This window comes from Nannobrachium achirus, assembly GCF_963921795.1.
Source record: "Nannobrachium achirus genome assembly, chromosome: 11".
Classification (NCBI taxonomy): Eukaryota; Metazoa; Chordata; class Actinopteri; order Myctophiformes; family Myctophidae; genus Nannobrachium; species Nannobrachium achirus.
In genome coordinates this window covers 18,165,588-18,184,675 of record NC_137820.1, presented here as the reverse complement: position 1 = coordinate 18,184,675, position 19,088 = coordinate 18,165,588, and the positions used below count along the sequence as shown (strand labels likewise).

General features: G+C 42.2%; 1 protein-coding gene across 1 annotated transcript; it reads left to right on the top strand.

Annotated features, from left to right (window-relative positions):
- Positions 1–2,925: 2,925 nt before the first annotated feature.
- dnaja2b (DnaJ heat shock protein family (Hsp40) member A2b) lies at positions 2,926–10,789 on the top strand. Its single transcript, XM_080736474.1, has 9 exons — positions 2,926–3,079; positions 3,925–3,984; positions 4,974–5,203; positions 6,025–6,105; positions 6,333–6,466; positions 6,579–6,775; positions 7,714–7,858; positions 8,746–8,873; positions 9,008–10,789. The coding sequence occupies exons 1-9, from the start codon at positions 3,002–3,004 to the stop codon at positions 9,191–9,193; spliced, it is 1,239 nt and encodes a 412-aa protein (XP_080592600.1). The 5' UTR covers positions 2,926–3,001; the 3' UTR covers positions 9,194–10,789.
- The last annotated feature ends 8,299 nt before the right edge of the window (positions 10,790–19,088 follow it).

Here is a 19,088-nt window from a genome sequence, read left to right as displayed (position 1 = left end):
TTGAAAGTCTCTCTTTGGCCCAGTCCAGGGCCCAGGTCCCTCTTATATGCTTCAAGAGCTCCACCACTGATTATCCCGGATTCCCTGGCCGTGCCCAATAACACCTCGCACAGCGTCAATGATTAGGCCAACTGCCCGGTAGCACTAACCTCAAAGGTAATGTAGTGCTTTGAGAGACTGGTCAAGGAGGAGTAGACCTGCTCCTAGCTCTAGTCCATAGTGTAGACTAGAGCTAATCTCTCCAGCACTTTGGACCTTTTGGTTTGCCTACCATCCCAACAGATCCACTGACAATGACATCTTCCACTTCCATCTTATGCAGTGGCGTCATGTATACTTAATTCATCCGCCTCTGCCAAGGTTTTTCAGTAGAAAAACGTCTGACTTCAATTTAGCTTCAACCTAACTTCAACCTAAAATCAACCTAACGTTAACTTCAACCTAAAATCAACGTAACTTCAATGTAACTTCGACGGTAACTTCAACCTAACATCAACCTAATTTCAACCTAACTTCAACGTAACTTCAACATAGTTTCAACGTAACTTCAACGCAACTTCAACGTAACTTCAACAGAACTTTAACCCTTCAGCCTAACATCAACCTAATTTCAACCTAACTTCAACGTAACTTCAACATAGTTTCAACCTAACTTCAACTTAACTTCAACCTAACTTCAATGTAACCCTTCAGCCTAACTAACATCAACCTAATTTCAACCTAACTTCAACGTAACTTCAACGTAACTTCAACATAGTTTCAACCTAACTTTAACTTAACTTCAACCTAACTTCAATGTAATTTAGCTTCAACCTAATTTCAACCTAACTTCAACGTAACTTCAACATAGTTTCAACGGAACTTCAACGCAACTTCAAAGTAACTTTAACCTAACTTCAATGTAACTTCAACGGAACTTCAACATAGCTTCAACCTAACATCAACCTAATTTCAACCTAACTTCAACATAGTTTCAACCTAACTTCAACTTAACTTCAACCTAACCTCAATGTAACTTCAACGTAACTTCAACATAGCTTCAACCTAACCTAATTTCAACCTAACTTCAACATAACTTCAACATAGTTTCAACCTAACTTCAACTTACCTTATGTTGCTATGATTTTTCTCTTCAATGTCTCACGTTGCCATGGTTACCATAGACTTCCATGTAATTGTGCAAGTGTGTAAAAAGTGCACGCCCATGCCTAGATGATGCACCACGTGTGTAGATGCTGTTCACAGCTTTCAAACAAAAACATCCGCTTAGAAATCCGTTCAGGCATTCATGATTTATCAGCCATTATGTTTTCTTCAGATGTAAACAAACATGGCTGCCATGTTTGAAAGAATGGGTTGGGTTGGCACCAATTTATTATACTTTTCCCTAACATGAGGAATACATCCCAAGCAGTTAATGTGTAGATTCCTTTGGAACAATCTTGATTCTTTCCAGAAGAATGTCCACCCTAGTATGAGTTTTTGCCATCAAAGCTGGTCTCCACCAGAGGTCTGGTTGTGGAGTTGTTGAAGACGTCAAAGCGGAAGATCTGGTTCTCCAGGTAGTGGGTCAAGTCCACCCTCTGCTTGGGTTTGCTTCTTCACACAAACACATATTCTGTGGTCTTTAATCTGGTCTGTTTTAATAAGAGGTCTGTAGTCTAGACTGGCTCGGAAATCACCCTAAAAAAAAAAAAGATTGGCCCCAGGGCCCTCGCGGGGGTTAATCCGTCTCTGGTCTTTCTGTCTGTCTGTCTGTCTGTCTATCTCTTCTATTGAGAAATGTAGTTCCTGTGGTCTGGTAGGACCATTCACCATAGTAGATCGGGTGGACCATTACTGGTTGACAAGGGGTACAGATTAGAAGGCTCGCTCCAAATCACGCCCCCTGGTCAAGTCCGGCGACCTCGGAACAGTCGTCACCAGGTGAGACTATTCCTAAAACTAACCTTATTCCAAACGTAACCAACCACCGTAAAACTATGCCTAAACTAAACGTGTCAACTGTCAATCAATAGGCAGTTGCTTGTTATCTCACATCTGGCAACCCCCAATTTAAGACCAGTTGCCAGTGTCTAAACACAAACAGTGCAGTAAACATCATTATAGTGTTGGGATTTAAAGGGGCCCCACAATGCTTTTCAAAATATATATTTTATATTAATATTGGTCCATAACATTACAGGTTTTAGCCTAAACAACCACTCTGATATTAAAATGTCATGTTCTGTCTGTCTCTAATTCCAAGCCATTTCAGAAGCAATACGAAAATGCCCTTTGTTGGAACTTGGAACGGGGCACTGTCTTTGGGCTAAAATTGGAATGATACAGAGAAGATTAGCATGGTACCACAATGAGAACCTTGTAAAGTCAATCATTCAAGACAATTTTAGTACCACTTTACCTCATATAGTCTCAATAGAATATAGCCTCCCAAAAAGTACCGCCCCCTTCTCCAGGGGGCCCAATAGGAAATGAGCCCCTTTGTGACATAAACAAGGGCCTGTGACATAAACAAGGGCCTGATTTCAAAAGAGTACGGTTCAGACTCGCCCATTCGAAAATTACTGAAATGAAGTCTTAGACTCAAGGCTTAGATTTTCTTCCCAAAAATACCATTAATTAACTCTAAGCCTTAGAGTTAATGAATGGGATTTTGGGGGGCTGGAAGAGGGGCATTGGGAAGACCAAAAAACAAGAAAAAAATAAAAAATGTGAAATTCATCATGGGGCCCCTTTAAGACATAACGCTCTGACAAATAGTTGAAAGGCTGTTTTATTTATTTTTTGTAAAATAGCTTGTTTAAACTTTTAAGGTTTTGTTTTCTAGCTAAAAATGCTTGTGTCCTGTGTGTTATCTGGCATCCCTGGACGTACCCAGACGGCTTGAGTCATTCGGTGTGTGTTGAGTTGCGTAGCTTAGCTTTCCGCTCTCGTCTCGTGAACCTCCTCCGCAGAAGCAAGCTCTTCTTGTGGTAGCCGGGGCTAGTACAGTAGCATAATGGCGAACGTTGTGGACACCAAACTGTACGACATCCTTGGCGTTTCACCGTCTGCCTCTGAAAACGAGCTGAAAAAGGTACGTCGGGTCAGAAACCAATGCCCTTGTACATCTGAAAGACATGGAAATGCCGAGAAAGAGAGATAGATGTAAAAGTGTGGCCTACCCGTTAGCGTGTTGAGTTAGCTAGCTAAAAGAAAAAAAGATGCTTAGCGATGGTTAGAGCAGTGTTGAGCTATAGCTGGCTTGATATTTATATCTGCTTCGTAATATGCTGTTATAGCATAGAAATTAACAGCCAATAATAATAATAGCCAACTATCAGCATGTGTCTTACCTTTAAGACATACCATCAATAGCTGTATTAATCTTAGTCATTTTGATAATCAACAATTGATGGCTAGCTTGCGACCTGTTAGCTAGCCTATTATTATTATTATTAGTAATATTATTTGGCTTGGTGTTATGTAAGAAGTAAGAAATGTGTGTGCTCGAGTCGTGATTCAGCCTGGCAAAAACAAACTGCACCAAGCCAGGGCTAACACCACTCTAACGTAACGGCTAATGTACAGATTGTACACTTCAATATTGTGTCAAGAAGAATTACCTGGATACAGGTTGGTTAGCTTATGTTAGAGCTCGGGTATTTTGATCTAGTTTATTTGGTGTAAAGATAACTGCTTTTCATCTGTACTATGTATGTGTGTAATATAACACAATGGGTACAACATGGCAACAACACCTTTGCTAGTTGTTACTAACGGCAACCATGGTGTCATGGTTTTCTGACAGCAGTCCCTCAGCGTTAGCTGTGCTCTGTCTCTAGCTAGCTGCTACGCACTTTATACATGTTGTCCAGTCTCCAGATGATGTGGGCAGATTGTGGTGTGTTATAGTGGTTTATTTGATTTTGTCCATTTCAGGCCTACCGCAAGTTAGCAAAGGAGTATCATCCCGACAAGAACCCTGATGCTGGAGATAAGGTATGAGTATGACGCACCAAAACTAACATGACCTAACAAGATGAACTGGATAAGCAACCCAAAATCCCTTAAATTTTTCAACAACGAGTAGTTTTGGCCAGTGGCGTGCAGTTTTTGTTATCAAATGACTACTATTATTCAGCTAGGTTTGGGTGACCTATTCGCTAATAGCAACCCCCTAAACCGGGGACACTTATGATTCGTGCTCGCACAGGCCCATTCGTGCACGTTCATGCACGTGCACATGTATACGCGCACCATAGCTGTTGCAAACAATCAACTATGTGATTGACAGTTGACACACATCAACTGTCAATCACACATCAGCGTTGAATTCAGACACCAATGCATAGTTCATGTTTTCATGTTTACCATAGTTTGTCAGGTGTGAGCATGTACATGAACAGAACATGATAAATGTATATGCAACTGCTGCAATCAAGTTGTAATTGTGGCAAAAACAGGTCCATTTGATATGTTGAAAACCGGGTTATTTTATTGTTTAGAGATTTGTGTCGGGTATCTGGACAAATCCCTAAGCTAGGTAGGCTATAGAGACTAAAATTGCTTTTCTAATGGAACAAATGGACAACCTTAATATTTTTACTTCTTCACAACCTGCCCAGTGGTGCTGGGCATGTCCCTCCCACACGCATGGCATGTGCACAATGCATCACCAAATTAAGTTTCAATACTATGAGACTACGCTCAAACTACGCTATTGGTATTGAAGTCCACATTCTTGCTGCCCCAGCCCCTTCTCCTGTGTATCAGATGCGTATCAGATACTAGACTTTCAGATTTATTTTTTGAATGGCTGCGCTTGGCTACGAAACATTTCTGCAAGTACATATGTCTACGTGTAAAGCGTATCACGGTAGAACACTCCACTGGACCTGCCTAACAATAAACTCAATTTAAATTGGTGCCAGTCCAAATACTTGCCTTGTGTCTCTTATTTCTTTTATTGTTTACTTCCCTTTCTGAAGTTCAAGGAGATCAGTTTTGCATACGAGGTTCTGACCAACCCAGAGAAGAAGGAGCTATATGATCGCTATGGAGAACAGGGGCTACGGGAGGGAGGAGGCGGAGGGCCAGGCATGGATGACATCTTCTCTCACATCTTTGGAGGAGGACTGTTTGGATTTATGGGGGGACAGGGAAGAGGTGGACGCAATGGAGGCAGGAGGAGAGGAGAAGATATGGTGCACCCTCTGAAGTAAGTATTCACATTGAGACAGTGGGTGGGTGTTTGGCCTGGGCAGGGGTTTTACTACTTACAACAGTAAGCATGATCTGCGTTGCAACTATGCATAGACAGTAAAGTATTACCTTATTTGACAGAAATCTATGTGTTTTACTTTATTTCCGACCATTTCAATTATGGAAATGTTCATTATGAAGCCACACATTATACAACATTATAAGAATTTGTTGCATTGTTGCAGCCATACAGCATTCCAACTGGATATTCATTTGTTGATATGCTGATAGGTTTGGACACCAAAGGATACATAGCCAACACACTAAAGGTCAATTTATGTATCTCTGAAAAATGTACAGGCACAGACATTTCATTAAATGTTGGGTTCTTTGATTGGTTGGGAAGGAAAAGTAATCTCTGTTGCCACAGAGATGCTCAAGACCACATTCACTTCCGTTTTTTACATTTTCTGGCAACGCAGTCAGTGAGTTGCAGATACTGTGAATGCTCAAAGCTCAGACTGCTGTGAGACGTGTCATTTATAAGCTCAGAAAAACACCAGACCTTGTAAGCATCGGTGCAGACGTTCACTGTGTCTCGACTCGGCCGTTTCTTTCTCTCTGTGTGTGTGTGTGAGAGAGAGAGAGAGAGAGAGAGAGAGAGAGAGAGAGAGAGAGAGAGAAATGTGCTGTAGAATATGACCTCTCTGTCTCCCCTAAGAGTGTGAAACCCTCCCCCCCCCCCACCACCACACACATTATATTATATTTCACACCTTACTAATGGGAAACAAACTGACCTGCACAATATTGAAGTGTCTCTTTTCTCTGATGCAGGGTTTCCCTTGAGGACCTCTACAATGGCAAAACCACCAAACTGCAGCTCAGTAAGAATGTCCTGTGTGGTTCCTGTAATGGGTGAGTCCAATTTAATTGAATCAAATTCAAAACGCCAAACTTATCTATCTGTAGAAATCCCAGGTGGATTTAGGTAATGGTTATATTTATGTTGTACACAAATGTTGTCTCCTGAGATATCAGGACTATTATTAACTAATTTATCTGTTACACTGTCAAATTCCGTTTCAATGCATCCATTTATGACTGTGAGTTAAATTAACACTTTATAATTTTGTGTTTTCCAGTCAGGGAGGTAAGGCTGGAGCAGTCCAGAAGTGTGTAGCATGCAGAGGACGCGGTATGAGAATCATGATTAGACAGCTGGCCCCTGGCATGGTTCAACAGATGCAGTCAGTTTGCACAGACTGCAACGGAGAGGGTCAGTAACACATCTCAACACCTACACACAGCCTTTAACATAGAGTTGATAATGGTAGATGATTCACATTCATGCGCATTAACATTATTAAATTGTACGTGTTAATTTGCAGGCGAGGTGATAAATGAGAAGGACCGCTGTAAGAAGTGTGAAGGTCGTAAAGTATGTAAGGAGACCAAGCTTTTGGAGGTTCATGTGGACAAAGGTATGAGACACGGACAGAAGATCACCTTCTCTGGGGAGGCTGATCAGGCACCAGGCACTGAACCAGGAGACATAGTCCTGGTACTCCAGGAGAAAGAACATGAGGTACCCCACATTCTTCTCTCTCAATTACACACACACACAATCTCAAATCCACTGTGCTGATGTAGCAGGCTGTGTTTTATTGTATAAATGTGCCATTGTTGCTGTTTAATTCATATTTGCAATTATTATTGTATAATATAATTCATAATGGACAATTAAAATTGTGTTATTGCTGTACTAATGCAGTATCGTGTAAAAGTGTGATATTATGTGACCTGGTCACATGACTTAATACAGAATCCTCAATCACAGATTCAGAACCCTCAAATACTTGTCCATCATTCACCTAAAGGTCAGAGCTGAAATCGGCATTTAAATATGACATTTTGATGATACAGGGAGGGTTGCATACTACAGCCTGCTGGCAAAGCCCAGCTGAGACAAAGAGAGGAATCTCTCACCTTGTATTACAAGCATTCACACGCTATGAAGTCTGGCTTTTTGCCAGACATTAGTGAATAAAAAATTACACCCAGTGTGAAGTGGGCGGTGCCTTTTATGAGTTAATTTTATTATGCTCCGCAAAGCTCAGATGTAGAGGTCAGCTCCATATATGGAGATCTAGATGATGATCAGTCGTCTCCATGTATGGTTATCCAGGGTTTGATGAGGTCAGTGTCGTGATCTTCATATATGGATATCCAGGTGATGATAGTCAGCAGTCTTGATTTGCAAATTAATTCTGTCTTGGCCATATGGGCATTGCCAAATATGGGCTTAATAATGATTACATCATATATGATTACATCCATATATGATTGCTAGCATAGGCTGTCTTGGTCATAAGTGTGACAGTCAACAATGTGATGTCACAACAGGTCAGCTATAGACATTGAGGCGTTATGGGCTAACTGACTGACGGACAGGATCTGCCGGGTTTCATAGTAAACTGCAACCACTGGCTAAGATAACTAAACTTTTGGGGTTTTCCACTTCAGGACTTCCGTCGCGATGGCAATGACCTTCACATGACCCAGCGCATCGGCCTGGTCGAGGCTCTCTGTGGTTTCCAGATAACAGTCACACACCTCGATTCACGCCAACTGCTTGTCAAGTATCCACCTGGAAAAGTCATAGAGCCAGGTAATTTCATCCCTGTTTGACCAGCTCAGTGGCCTTGTGGTTAGTGTCTGCCCTGATATTGGGAGGTTGGGGTTTGATCCCTGGCTGGGTCATACAAAAGACGATAAAAATGGGACCCAATGCCTCTGTGCTTGGCACTCAACAACCTGTGACATACTAGCATCATGTCCAGGGGGTGTACTTGTACACATCAAGCTGCCTCACGCTACAGAAACCGGTTCGGCAAGGCTTATGTGACCACTTTGCTGTCTTTTAATTAAGTTAGCATTCCTGAGGAACACAACCAAGGAACAAGAGGAGATTTTTGTCATTACACTATTCTAACTCTTTGTTAGATTGTGGCGCTTTTGCTGGTTTGGGAGCTTGGATTCCATATAGCCACTTACTTATATGAACACTTGAAAATGTACAGGGAATCATCTAGCATGGAACAGGAGAATGTCTGTTTCAGATGCGTTAACAAATAAAGGTAAATACTCAGCTTAATAGGGAAGCGTCCGGTGTACAGTAGGTCGTTGTGAGCTGGAATGTTGTGTTCATACATACAGAGTTTGAACTCTGGAATACTTCCATAATACAGTGCACCTCTGAAAGTGGATTATGTAGGCCTATTGAAAGTGGCTAAAAAGTCATTTAGATTAGAAGGGAAAATATAATAGAAATTGATGTTAATGATTTGAAAAACAAGTTATCTTTTTCCAAGTATGTGTTATAACAAAAAACATACCGAAGTTATTTATTTTACAATGAGACAGAAACTAATTTAGCTATATTCAGTGAGCATTCTTTGATTACAATATGATGTTGTTTCTGGTGCATAGTTCAACAAAGGTCTCCTGTCAAAGAATTCCCTTTTGTGTATAATCTTGTGTGTTACTTTGTTACAGGCTGTATTCGGGTGGTTAAGGGCGAAGGAATGCCTCAGTATAGGAACCCCTTCGAGAAAGGAGACCTGTTTGTCAAGTTTGACGTTCAGTTCCCCGACAACAACTGGATTAGCCCTGAAAAACTCACTGTGAGTAACACCGCCATATTCCAATAACAGCTGACATGAACATGTTGCTTTCAGAAAATGGCAATATCCCCAAAGCATGCACACGTTCACAAGGGCGGGTAGCCCTATTGATTTTGCATTTTTTTGTTGTGCAGGAACTCGAGGATTTGCTACCTGCTCGTGCTGAGGTTCCTGTAATCTCTGCAGATGCTGAGGAGGTTGACCTGAAGGATTATGACAGAGGTCAGGGGTCGGGTGGGGCCAGGAGAGAGGCCTACAATGATAGCTCTGATGAGGAGGGAGGTCACCATGGGCCAGGGGTGCAGTGCGCACACCAGTAGGAAGACTCATACATGCGCGTGCACGCACTTGCATACCCATCCAATTCCATTGCATACTCCCATCAGTCAAGACTTGACACCCATACATGTACATTTCTCTCCTTTCTCAGTTCCCAGGGTGAGGTGAGAAAGAGTCTCACACACACACACACATTCTCATACACATACACCTCAAGCCACTTTGTACAGCTCCAGTGTGTGCCCATGAGTCAGCGAGCTGCTGGATGTGCGACCACCATTTTGTGTTTTATGGACCGTAGTAATCATCAGAACTTCCAGCAAGAAGGTAACCCCGCTCGTCGAGGGTTCGAGCTCTCCACCAGACTCCAGCTTCCCCATACTCATCCCAAGCTTTTACCTTTCACTGTGGGAACATGCCAGTCTAGTGTATACAATGCAAATATTGTTGATTATCTTGTATAAGGTGTAGTTTAGTCTATCACACATGAGCGCATGCTGCTTCTTGCCGAAGAACTCGCGTAAAATATCATAGGTCCAGAGCAGGACACCATAGAAAGTGGTGCCTCCCAAACTGTGTGCGTACCTCAGTGTTACTGCTGTCAAAAGTGCCCTGGCCTGCAGTCAATAAGAACTGACCTGAATACAGCCCTGAAAGCATGCCCCTTTTACACAGCCTGCTGAGAGCTGTACAGGGAGATAAAACATCACTTGTAAGCTCAACTTCCTATCGCTAAAATGGGGTCACCCAAGTTCTGATCAATCCTCACCCATCACATATTGCTAGAATATTAAAGCCCTAAGCAACAGCATTTCTCAGTCATGTTTTTGTAGCTTGGAACTTACGCTTTTGTGTTTGGTGGTTTGAATGTTTGTGTGTTTAAGACCACAGAACTTGAATCTAACTTTTTGTTTTTACCTTAGAGCTGCGGGCACACTTCTGTAACGTGTCTCTGTATGTTTGTACAGTAACAGTGGCTGAGTTTGTGGGAGCTTCTGTAGAACGTTCCGACTCAGTCAGCTGGTTGGTATTCCTGCTGTTTGGCTGCAGTGTGGGTGAATGCTATACGTAGATAAGGTCAATTAAAGGAGGAAAAAATAATTTGAATGTGCTGACTTGTTTTGACTTTCTCACACCTAGTCAACCCTTTCCTTGCCCTCTATTCACCAGGACCAAGAGTTCTTCCTCCTGAGCAGGAAACTCTGTGGGCCGCATCTCTGTTCCTCTGTATTGTACATGTCTCCCCAATAGTAGACTTGTTAGCCAAACTTCTGTCCATGGACATGCTTCACTCAGTACTCCCTATCCCCATATAGACCTGTAAATACCAGCTGAATCCATCAGTGCATTCACAGTCTACAGTGGTGTCCTCCCTGTAGTTACAATATCATGTATATTCTATTCTGAGTGAATACTGGCTATCTGTGCCATTGGAGAAGAGCGACGTTTATATGAAGGAGAGTAGAGAGAACACCTGTTGACTGCTGAGATGCGCCCCTTATTGTATATTTCATTTTAGGCCGCAGGAGAATAACGCCTACAGACAACTAAAGGGGTCATTGATATTAATGACATTATTGTTGATGCATATGTTTGTTGAGATGATTAAACTGTATAATAAACAGTCACTAAGAATATAGTTTTCTTTGTCTCATTTCATCTGCGTGCTTGTGTACAAGAATACACAAAGCTAAATCTGATAAGAATAGTTTAATTCTTTAATTCTTTGTAGTAACACATCAAAAAGTAATATTGGACAAAACAATGCAGGTGGTAAAAAGTCAAGACAGTTTTACAGTAGGAACATAACAAACAAAAGTGTTGTGACCTTATGTTGTAAGGAAAAGTATTGCTTGTTTGCGTTATGGCATCCTTGAGACTAATTGGGATGGATGGGAAAATAGTTTTTGAAACATTTAATGTGGAATAATGTAATTGTACGTGGGTCAGTCCGCACCATCATCACTTTCCATGCTGTGGAGAGCTACTGGTCCCAGGAGTTCCTTGAAACCAGCAGTGTTCCTGTCAAGATGAGACAGGAAAAATGTAAGACCAAGAGAGGAAGGGTGCAGGTCCTATGTGTTAATTGTTTGTAGCGTTGTCTGTAACCTACTGTACCTGTCCCTTTTGGACTGCATGACTGAGGAGCGTTCCCTCCGTAGCTGCTCCAGTCGCTCTTTGACAACAGCCTTCTGCTGGCTCTTATCCTCCTTAGACATGCACACACACACCCCCCAAATGGATGTTTATCATACTGTCCAGCTGATCAACACCCTGGGACACTATAAATGTGCATTCTAGGGATGCAACTGTTAATCGATCAAATCGATTTGAGCTATTATTAAAATAATTTTGATTTCAATAAAATAATTTATATAGAAAAATATTATTTATTAATTAATATCGACTACAACAAAAATAGCAAAAATGTGTGATGTGATGCATTGTGAGCTTGTACTTCTGCTATTTTAGCTATGGTAGTTTTGTGTTGCTGCTGTACGGCAAAGTATAAATGGAGGTTAATCAGATTTAATTGATTATACAAAATGTATTTGAATTGTTTTGTTTCTATTCTTTGATATATATTTAAAAAAATATACTGTATACACATCCCCCAAAACAATGCTTAGTGATTATTTGATTACAAAGTATCGTTATAATTATCACTAAGAAGATAATCGATAGTTGTAGTTTGTGTTTACCTGTGGTAAATTATGTGTGAGCTGCCATATTCTGTCTTGCTGTAGATCCTCCTGTGCCTTCCTGTTCTGGACGATAGACAGCCGCTCCTGGACCTGAAACAAATCAAGATGTGCATTACAGCAGTGTTTCGCAAACATATGGGTTGCAGAACTGTTGTTATGGATTTTTGTTTTTACTTCAAAGATGTTTAACTTTTTCAGAACATTTCTAAAAAACGTAAAAGATGCCACACATTGTAGATCTGTTATTTTCACAAGGTTTGGACCCCAGGGAAAGACATTTCTTTCATTTCACAAAGACGGCACTAACTAATTCATAAAATACTTATAATGATATAATAATATAATTTCTCTGAGCTTGTGTACTAATTTCCCTCAAAATTCCTCAGTCCATCTCATTCAGACTCACCCTTAAAAGTTGTCTCTCTCTGTCTCTTTGCTGCTTCTGTTCCACCTTTCTCTGCATGTCCACCAGGCTGCGCATTGTCCTCTCTCTCTCCACTACTGAGACCGGTTCCCTCGTTCTCTGTTCTCTGTCTGTCAACATCGATTCCTGTCTTGACTCCGTCTTTGGGATGCTATAGTCTACCTGTAGACAGGAACCACCAGCATAATTAACCTTTTGGGGAGGATGCACAATGAGGAAATGCCCATAGAAAGGCTTTACACAAGTGAATTTTAAAGATGACATCTATCTATGCAAAAACGCAGTAACAGTCTTACACTGGCTTGTGAGATATATCCATTGTCCTCAGCGTAAGGTGCTTCAGGCCCTTTCACGTCCCACAGTTTTGACTCGGTTTGTGTTTGTGTTTCCAGCACAACTTCTTGTCCATCCATGAACCCCAAATCAGCTCCCACACTGGTTAAATCAGAGCGGCAGTTGACCTTGTTCACCGCAGTAGTAGGAGAGCAAGCTAAGTGACGTGTTTGTTCAACCTCTGCGGTTCCCACTACCAAAACATTAGTTTGCAGGTCACCATCAGAAGGGGCTTCGGTTTGAAACTCTGGGGTCTCTGGAACTGCCCTGTCCATTAGGCTCTCAGAATCAATCTAAAACGCAGGACAAGACAAATTTGAACCGTTAGTGGCAGGCAACAGGTGGTCCATGTGCCGGGAATTGGTTTTGCCCAGCACGTGTGACTGACATTCCCACATATAGATGTAATGTACAAATAGAGAATCTACCCCCTTGTGAAGAATGCTTATTATACTTTGACCCATATTGAGACTGAATGAGCACAGGTAACAGGGTGCACTGTAGTCTCACATAGCCAGGCAATGACATCTCCGCCTACAAATACGTCTGGTGACAGGGTGTGAACTGATAAGATGCAATGGCTTTGTACTGATGAAACTGTGTAGGATGAACACTATTTTTCTGTCAACATTCCTCTTTATATTTTTGGATGAAAAATGTCTCTTGCATTTCAAAGAAAACCGTGTTTCACATGCCTTAACAGTACACGGTTCCTCTCCATACGTACCCTAATAAGAGACCTTGAACAACGAAAGAGCTCTTGTTTATCTATGTTTCAAAAAGGTGTATGACAATCTTTCTTCTTTTTTTTTTTTTACTTTTTAAAGAGGTGGTGCAATAGTTTTGTACTTTTTCTGTTTTGTATGTGTCTATGGAGTTAACATTACTCGAATAGACCACAGGGTGTGGTTATAATGTGCCTTCCCTGTGTATTTGTGGTTTCTTCCTGAAAGCTGATAGCCTCTGAGTCAAAAGGCCTGATCGAAAAACACTGATTTAACAACATCATAAAAAAATCCCCTCCCCTTTTACCATACACCCACCCCTGTGGGTGTGGCTAACTTAAACTGGGTCACCATCTACCTGCCAACCAGGCATACTTAATGAACTGGTGGTTGTGGCCACATAAAAACAATTTGAACTCTTTCTGTACTCTTAAAAAAAAATCTTCCCGTTCCCGTTCTTAAATTAGCCATTGATTATGTTCTGAACCACCATCTAATGGCTTAGAAAATAATAAGGTACTTGCCGACTACTCTATATACGACGATAAAAATGAAAGCGCAGTCAGAGAAGAGATAGAACAGCACATTGTGACATCTGGTCTGCAATAGGTTTATACCTGCTGATCTCCATCTGTGGCCTTTGGCTCCTCTGCCAACTGTGTGTATGGGTCACCTCCAGAACGGCACAGAGAAGAATGCACCTCCTCTGTGTGACTCCCTCTAGGAACCTCCTCAAATTGCACGACTCCAGCTGTGCCGTGCAAGTCACCGGTACCTTCCACCGACTTCACGCTGAATTCAGCAACCTGCTCAGCTGTTGTGCCTGCAACAGCATCCTCAGCCTCACTGTCACTGTCACTGTCACTGTCACTGTCACTGTCATACTCTGGTGGCTTGCTCCAAGCCAGCGTGATCAGAGATTCCTGTTTCTCATAGCTCTGGGGGGTCTTCCTCAGACTGCCCTGCTGCGCTTCCTCTAGCGTTCCTTTATCAGTTGTGTGCCCATCAGTGGTTGTGGCATCTGACATGCCCAAGACCTCCAGGTATGGCACGTCCTCCATGGCTGCACCACAGCCTGGGGGAAAATGGTAAATGGTCTGCATTTCTAAAATGAACACTATGCTGGAGTTAAAGAACTGTACCAGTATGTGTGTGCTTAAAGATTGGTTGTGGGGTTATGTGATCAGTGACATCACGAAGATGTACTCTGCAAGCCAAAGAGTACAATATTTTTGTAATGATAATGATAGTTGATAATGATAGTTACCTACTCCTCCCGCAGGGGAAATTCGGGTATCGCAGCCCAACCCAGCTGCTTTTTTTCAGCTTAACCCAGCTGAACCCTATGAGGCAGCCCACAAGGAGCGCAAGGGGGGGAGCGGTGATAGCTGGAGCGGGGGATCGTACCTGCGACCTCTGGGGTCTCCGGAGTCCTAGGTGTGGACACTAACCACTCAGCCATCACTGCTTTTTTTTACTGCTCTCTTGTACATGTTTCATAAAAAAAAAAAACGTGAGACACGCAAAAAAAAGGAAAGAGTACATCTTCATGATGTCACTGATCACATGACCCCACAATAAATCTTCCAGTTTTAGGCAACACAGAAGGGGGGGAATTCCACTCAACAACTCTATGGTATATTAATGACATAGTTCAATGTTGAAAATGAGTGGTATTCCTATTTAAGTCTAGGCCTGAGTCCCTTTTATGGTATTTTTTATCTCTGACTGAATCTACTGTATGCTTGCGTTTACTTCCAATACCTGTGCAGACATCATGCATCTCAGGGCCTTGCATTGGATTTGGCTCTCCACTGGCCTCTCCAACAACAGTGTTGTAGTTTTGGGGTTTTGCACTGCTATTCTGGGCTGTGGTTGGACCAGCAGAGAGTAGGGAGTCAGCTGTAAGAGGGTTCTCTGAGGTCAGTAGTTGGAATAGGCTGCTGAGACGCGGCTCCGCAACGGCAGCTTCGTATTCCTCCCTCACTGCTTGGAGATGCTGTGCGCTCTAACCTCAAGAAGAAAGCACTTTATGCATGCCAGTCTGCACTCATATCCAACTTTTAAACACTTATACACCATATACTTCGTCATGTGGTGAATAGCGAAAATAGCAGATCTACAAATTCACAACAATTCACAATGCAATGCATTGTGGACTTATATATCCGCTATTTTCACTATTTCTTTTTGTGAAAATGTTGAAAGTGGTTAATGGAGCACTGGGATTGCGTTGTAACTCACCATGTTCAATATTGCTGGCAGTAACGCTGAAATCTGGGCTTCCTGGTGCTCTATCAACTCTATCATCAGGACCAGGGCACACGCTCCCCACTGGGGTCTAGAATAACCTGCTGGTACCTGTGTGTGGGGCTGAGCAGCAGTCTGCTCTGGTTGGGTACGGATGTGAGAGTGTGTCTGCAGTGTAGCGTGGATTTGCCTCAGCCTTCTTACACAGCTGTCGCTTAAGGCAGTCTGTGGATGTTCTGAATAGGAACATGACACAGATATAAAGCAATACCAAATTCATATTGTCTGACAAACGAATGCACAGAAATGGAAGCACACAGAGTTACCCTCGCTCGGAGGCCGCTGGCCCCCTGGACCCTGCAAGTCCTCGAGGGAGACCCCATGTAGCAACCTGAGCAGGTACTTCCTCTCTTGCTCCTGACTCAGCACCAGCCACTGCAGTACTGCCTGTTGGGAGGTGCCAAGAGATGTATCATCAAAAATGTGTACACTATGTTTTTTTTATTGACAACAAAAACAACATTTTGTCTCACATAAATACATACAATGACACATTTAATTCAAATTCAATTCATATAAATGTATATAATTTACAGCACCTGCTCTGGGGATACGGTGATAGAGAACTCATTTTCATTCCTGTCTTCACCTGTGTCCTGTAGCCACACAGTGGCCTGCTCTCTTCTGCATGGACTGCTGACACATGGCCTGAAAACACATGATGGACTGTAAAATGCTGAGGGACATGCTGCCTGCCTGCAACCATCATCATTACTGGCTGTGCACATCAAAATGAGTTACTGGTCTGCATTGGTATGTGCATTTTAATTTGTCATCATCACTGTCCATAGGCCAGAGTGGTTCTCAAAGTGGGGTGCGGGGACCCCCAGGGGTCCTTGAGAGGGTTCCAGGGGGTCTCCAGCAAATTCATTTAATTTCATATAACTACAAAATCAGTTGGACCACTTTAACCCTATTTTATACTCCACCCTATTTTTCATATCGCAATGCGTTGTGAGCTCGTAGATTTTTATTTTTTAAACAATGTGAAATAATCTTCACAAGATTATTGATTAGATCACAAATCTAATGTAACAAAATAGTTTCAAATGGCAGTCTGTGGCAAAATGCAAATCAATTTGGGATCCTTGACAAGAAAATATTTGAGAACTGCATTAGCCTACCATGTCTCCCAGGCCTGTCTCGTTGCCAACAGAGCACCATATGACACTTTCTCTCTCTGAGCTCTGAGAGTGGCCAACCTGATGTACAGACACAACAACCTCAGGTCCTCCGTGTCCAGCCTGTTAAGGAGATACAAGCAAATGGAGCCCCTAAGTCAGGACCTAGCCAGAGATGTGTTCCAGCACAAATAACTATTATAACTAAACTGATAAACAGTACCAAATAGGTGGAGTTTAACATACTGTATGGGTCTCCAGACATAACAACTGATAGAACAAAATGAAATAAAAATGAATGAGCTGAGAAAGATAATCACATGAATGTCAAAACCTAAATGAGGGACTTATCTGTGAGCAGTGGTTTAGCTGGCACTATCTGAGCTTATCTGTGAGCTCACCCAACGTGTACCTCTAGCAGATTAAAATAAACCCTATTTGCAAAACAACTATTTGCAGATGTTGTGACGTGTGTCTGAAACTGTACCTCTTGCTCAGGGCTGTGAGCGTGTCCCTCTCTTGTTCACAAGCGGTTTGTAACTCAGTGAGGATCGTTATTGCAGACCATGATCTCTCCCTGGAACCAGAACCTTCTGGACAGCTCATAAGGGACACTCCCTCACGTGACCTGGGGAGAAGTCCACAACATAACAAAAATAAGTAATTTGATGAGAGACTATGCTTCCCCATTCCCCAAGTACTTCTGCATTTGTGTGTGTGTGTGTGTGTGTGTGTGTGTGTGTGTGTGTGTGTGTGTGTGTGTGTGTGTGTGTGTGTGTGTGTGTGTGTGTGTGTGTGTGTGTGTGTGTGTATGTTGACATGCATGTCAGTGTCTGTGTTTCTCCATGATTAGTAAATAGTTTGAATATGAGAAGAGCAGGCGTGGGAGTTTAACTCTAATATGTGTGAGTTTTGTTTTACGTGTATATTCTGAAAGCTCCTGGCAGCTCGGCCAGATGGAGCAGGTCACTGCATTTCACAGCCTCTTCTGCTAGATCCCACAGACGCTCCTCTTCCTTGTCTTGTTGCCATGGCAGCAGGGTCTCCCATGCAGTCAGACCTGTGGAGTTCCAAAATAAAAATGTTAGGTATCAAATATTGTACTTTTACTCCACTACAATTTCAAAACCTTAGTTACGAGTTAATTACTTTGTAGATTTTTACAAAACATTATTACAAAACATACATTAACCACTTCAGTCCTATTTACAGTATACCTTAAACTTTAAGGCACAAGTAAAACATATTTAGTGAAAAATGTAAAAAAACAAAAATAAAACAATATTTCATTCGGTGAAGAAATTGCATGACATTTTATAATGGACATTTTTGTCAAGTGCATGCTTGGGAAAGGGCCGTGCGTTAAAGAGTAGTATCCTTAACTCGTATTTGTGACAGTTACGATAACTCCTTCCTCACCGTGGTGCTCCTGCAGCATCTCTGTGTACAGCAGGTGGGTGATCACGTCATACTTCACTTCCATCAGCAGGACGAGGTCAGAGGGGGAGACATAACCCCAGGCCTGACCGCTGACCCTTAGCCCTTGACCAGAATGACCACGCCACAGAGAGGGTATGATGCTGTGCACACCCTCTGCCACCAGTCTGGGAAGACAGAACATGTAAGCAGCCATTTTGACCATGATGTAATCCCTCAAGCACAACATCTAAAATTGGTCAAAACAGGTCTAGATTTGAAAGTTAAAGGGGAAGACCACCCATTTTCAATATTGAACTATGTCATATACCTTAGAGGAGTTGTGTGGAAATTAAAAAAAAGTCCCCCCTCTTCTGTGTTGCCTAGAACTGGAGGACTGATTTTGGGGTTTGTATTGTAAAGTACAATGTGTGATGTCATCAAGTTGTAATTTGCAATACAAACCCCAAAATCAATCCTCCAGTTCTAGGCAACACAGAAGAGGGGGAACTTTTTTTCTATTTCCACACAACTCCTCTAAGGTATATTAATGACATAGTTCAATATTGAAAATGGGTGGTCTTCCCCTTTAACTTAGACTAGACGTTGATTAGTCGTCTAATAGACGAGAATGGATTGCAAACAATTTCTTATGGTTAGGGTCATGGCCATATGGGATAGCCTACCTGGCCCAGTGCTGCCTGGCTTTCCTCCTCAGTCTTGATTTGTATCTGTCTCTTCTCTCCTTGTCCCACTTCCCTGTCAGCTGCATTCTCTACATACAAAGCAAGAAAAGTGTCAGGCAATTATAAAATTCCTCCGAGCAAGTGATCATCTGTTTCAGTGAGAGCATACTGTACATACAGTACCTGTGAAAGGTCTGTGTCAAGGCCATATGAAGT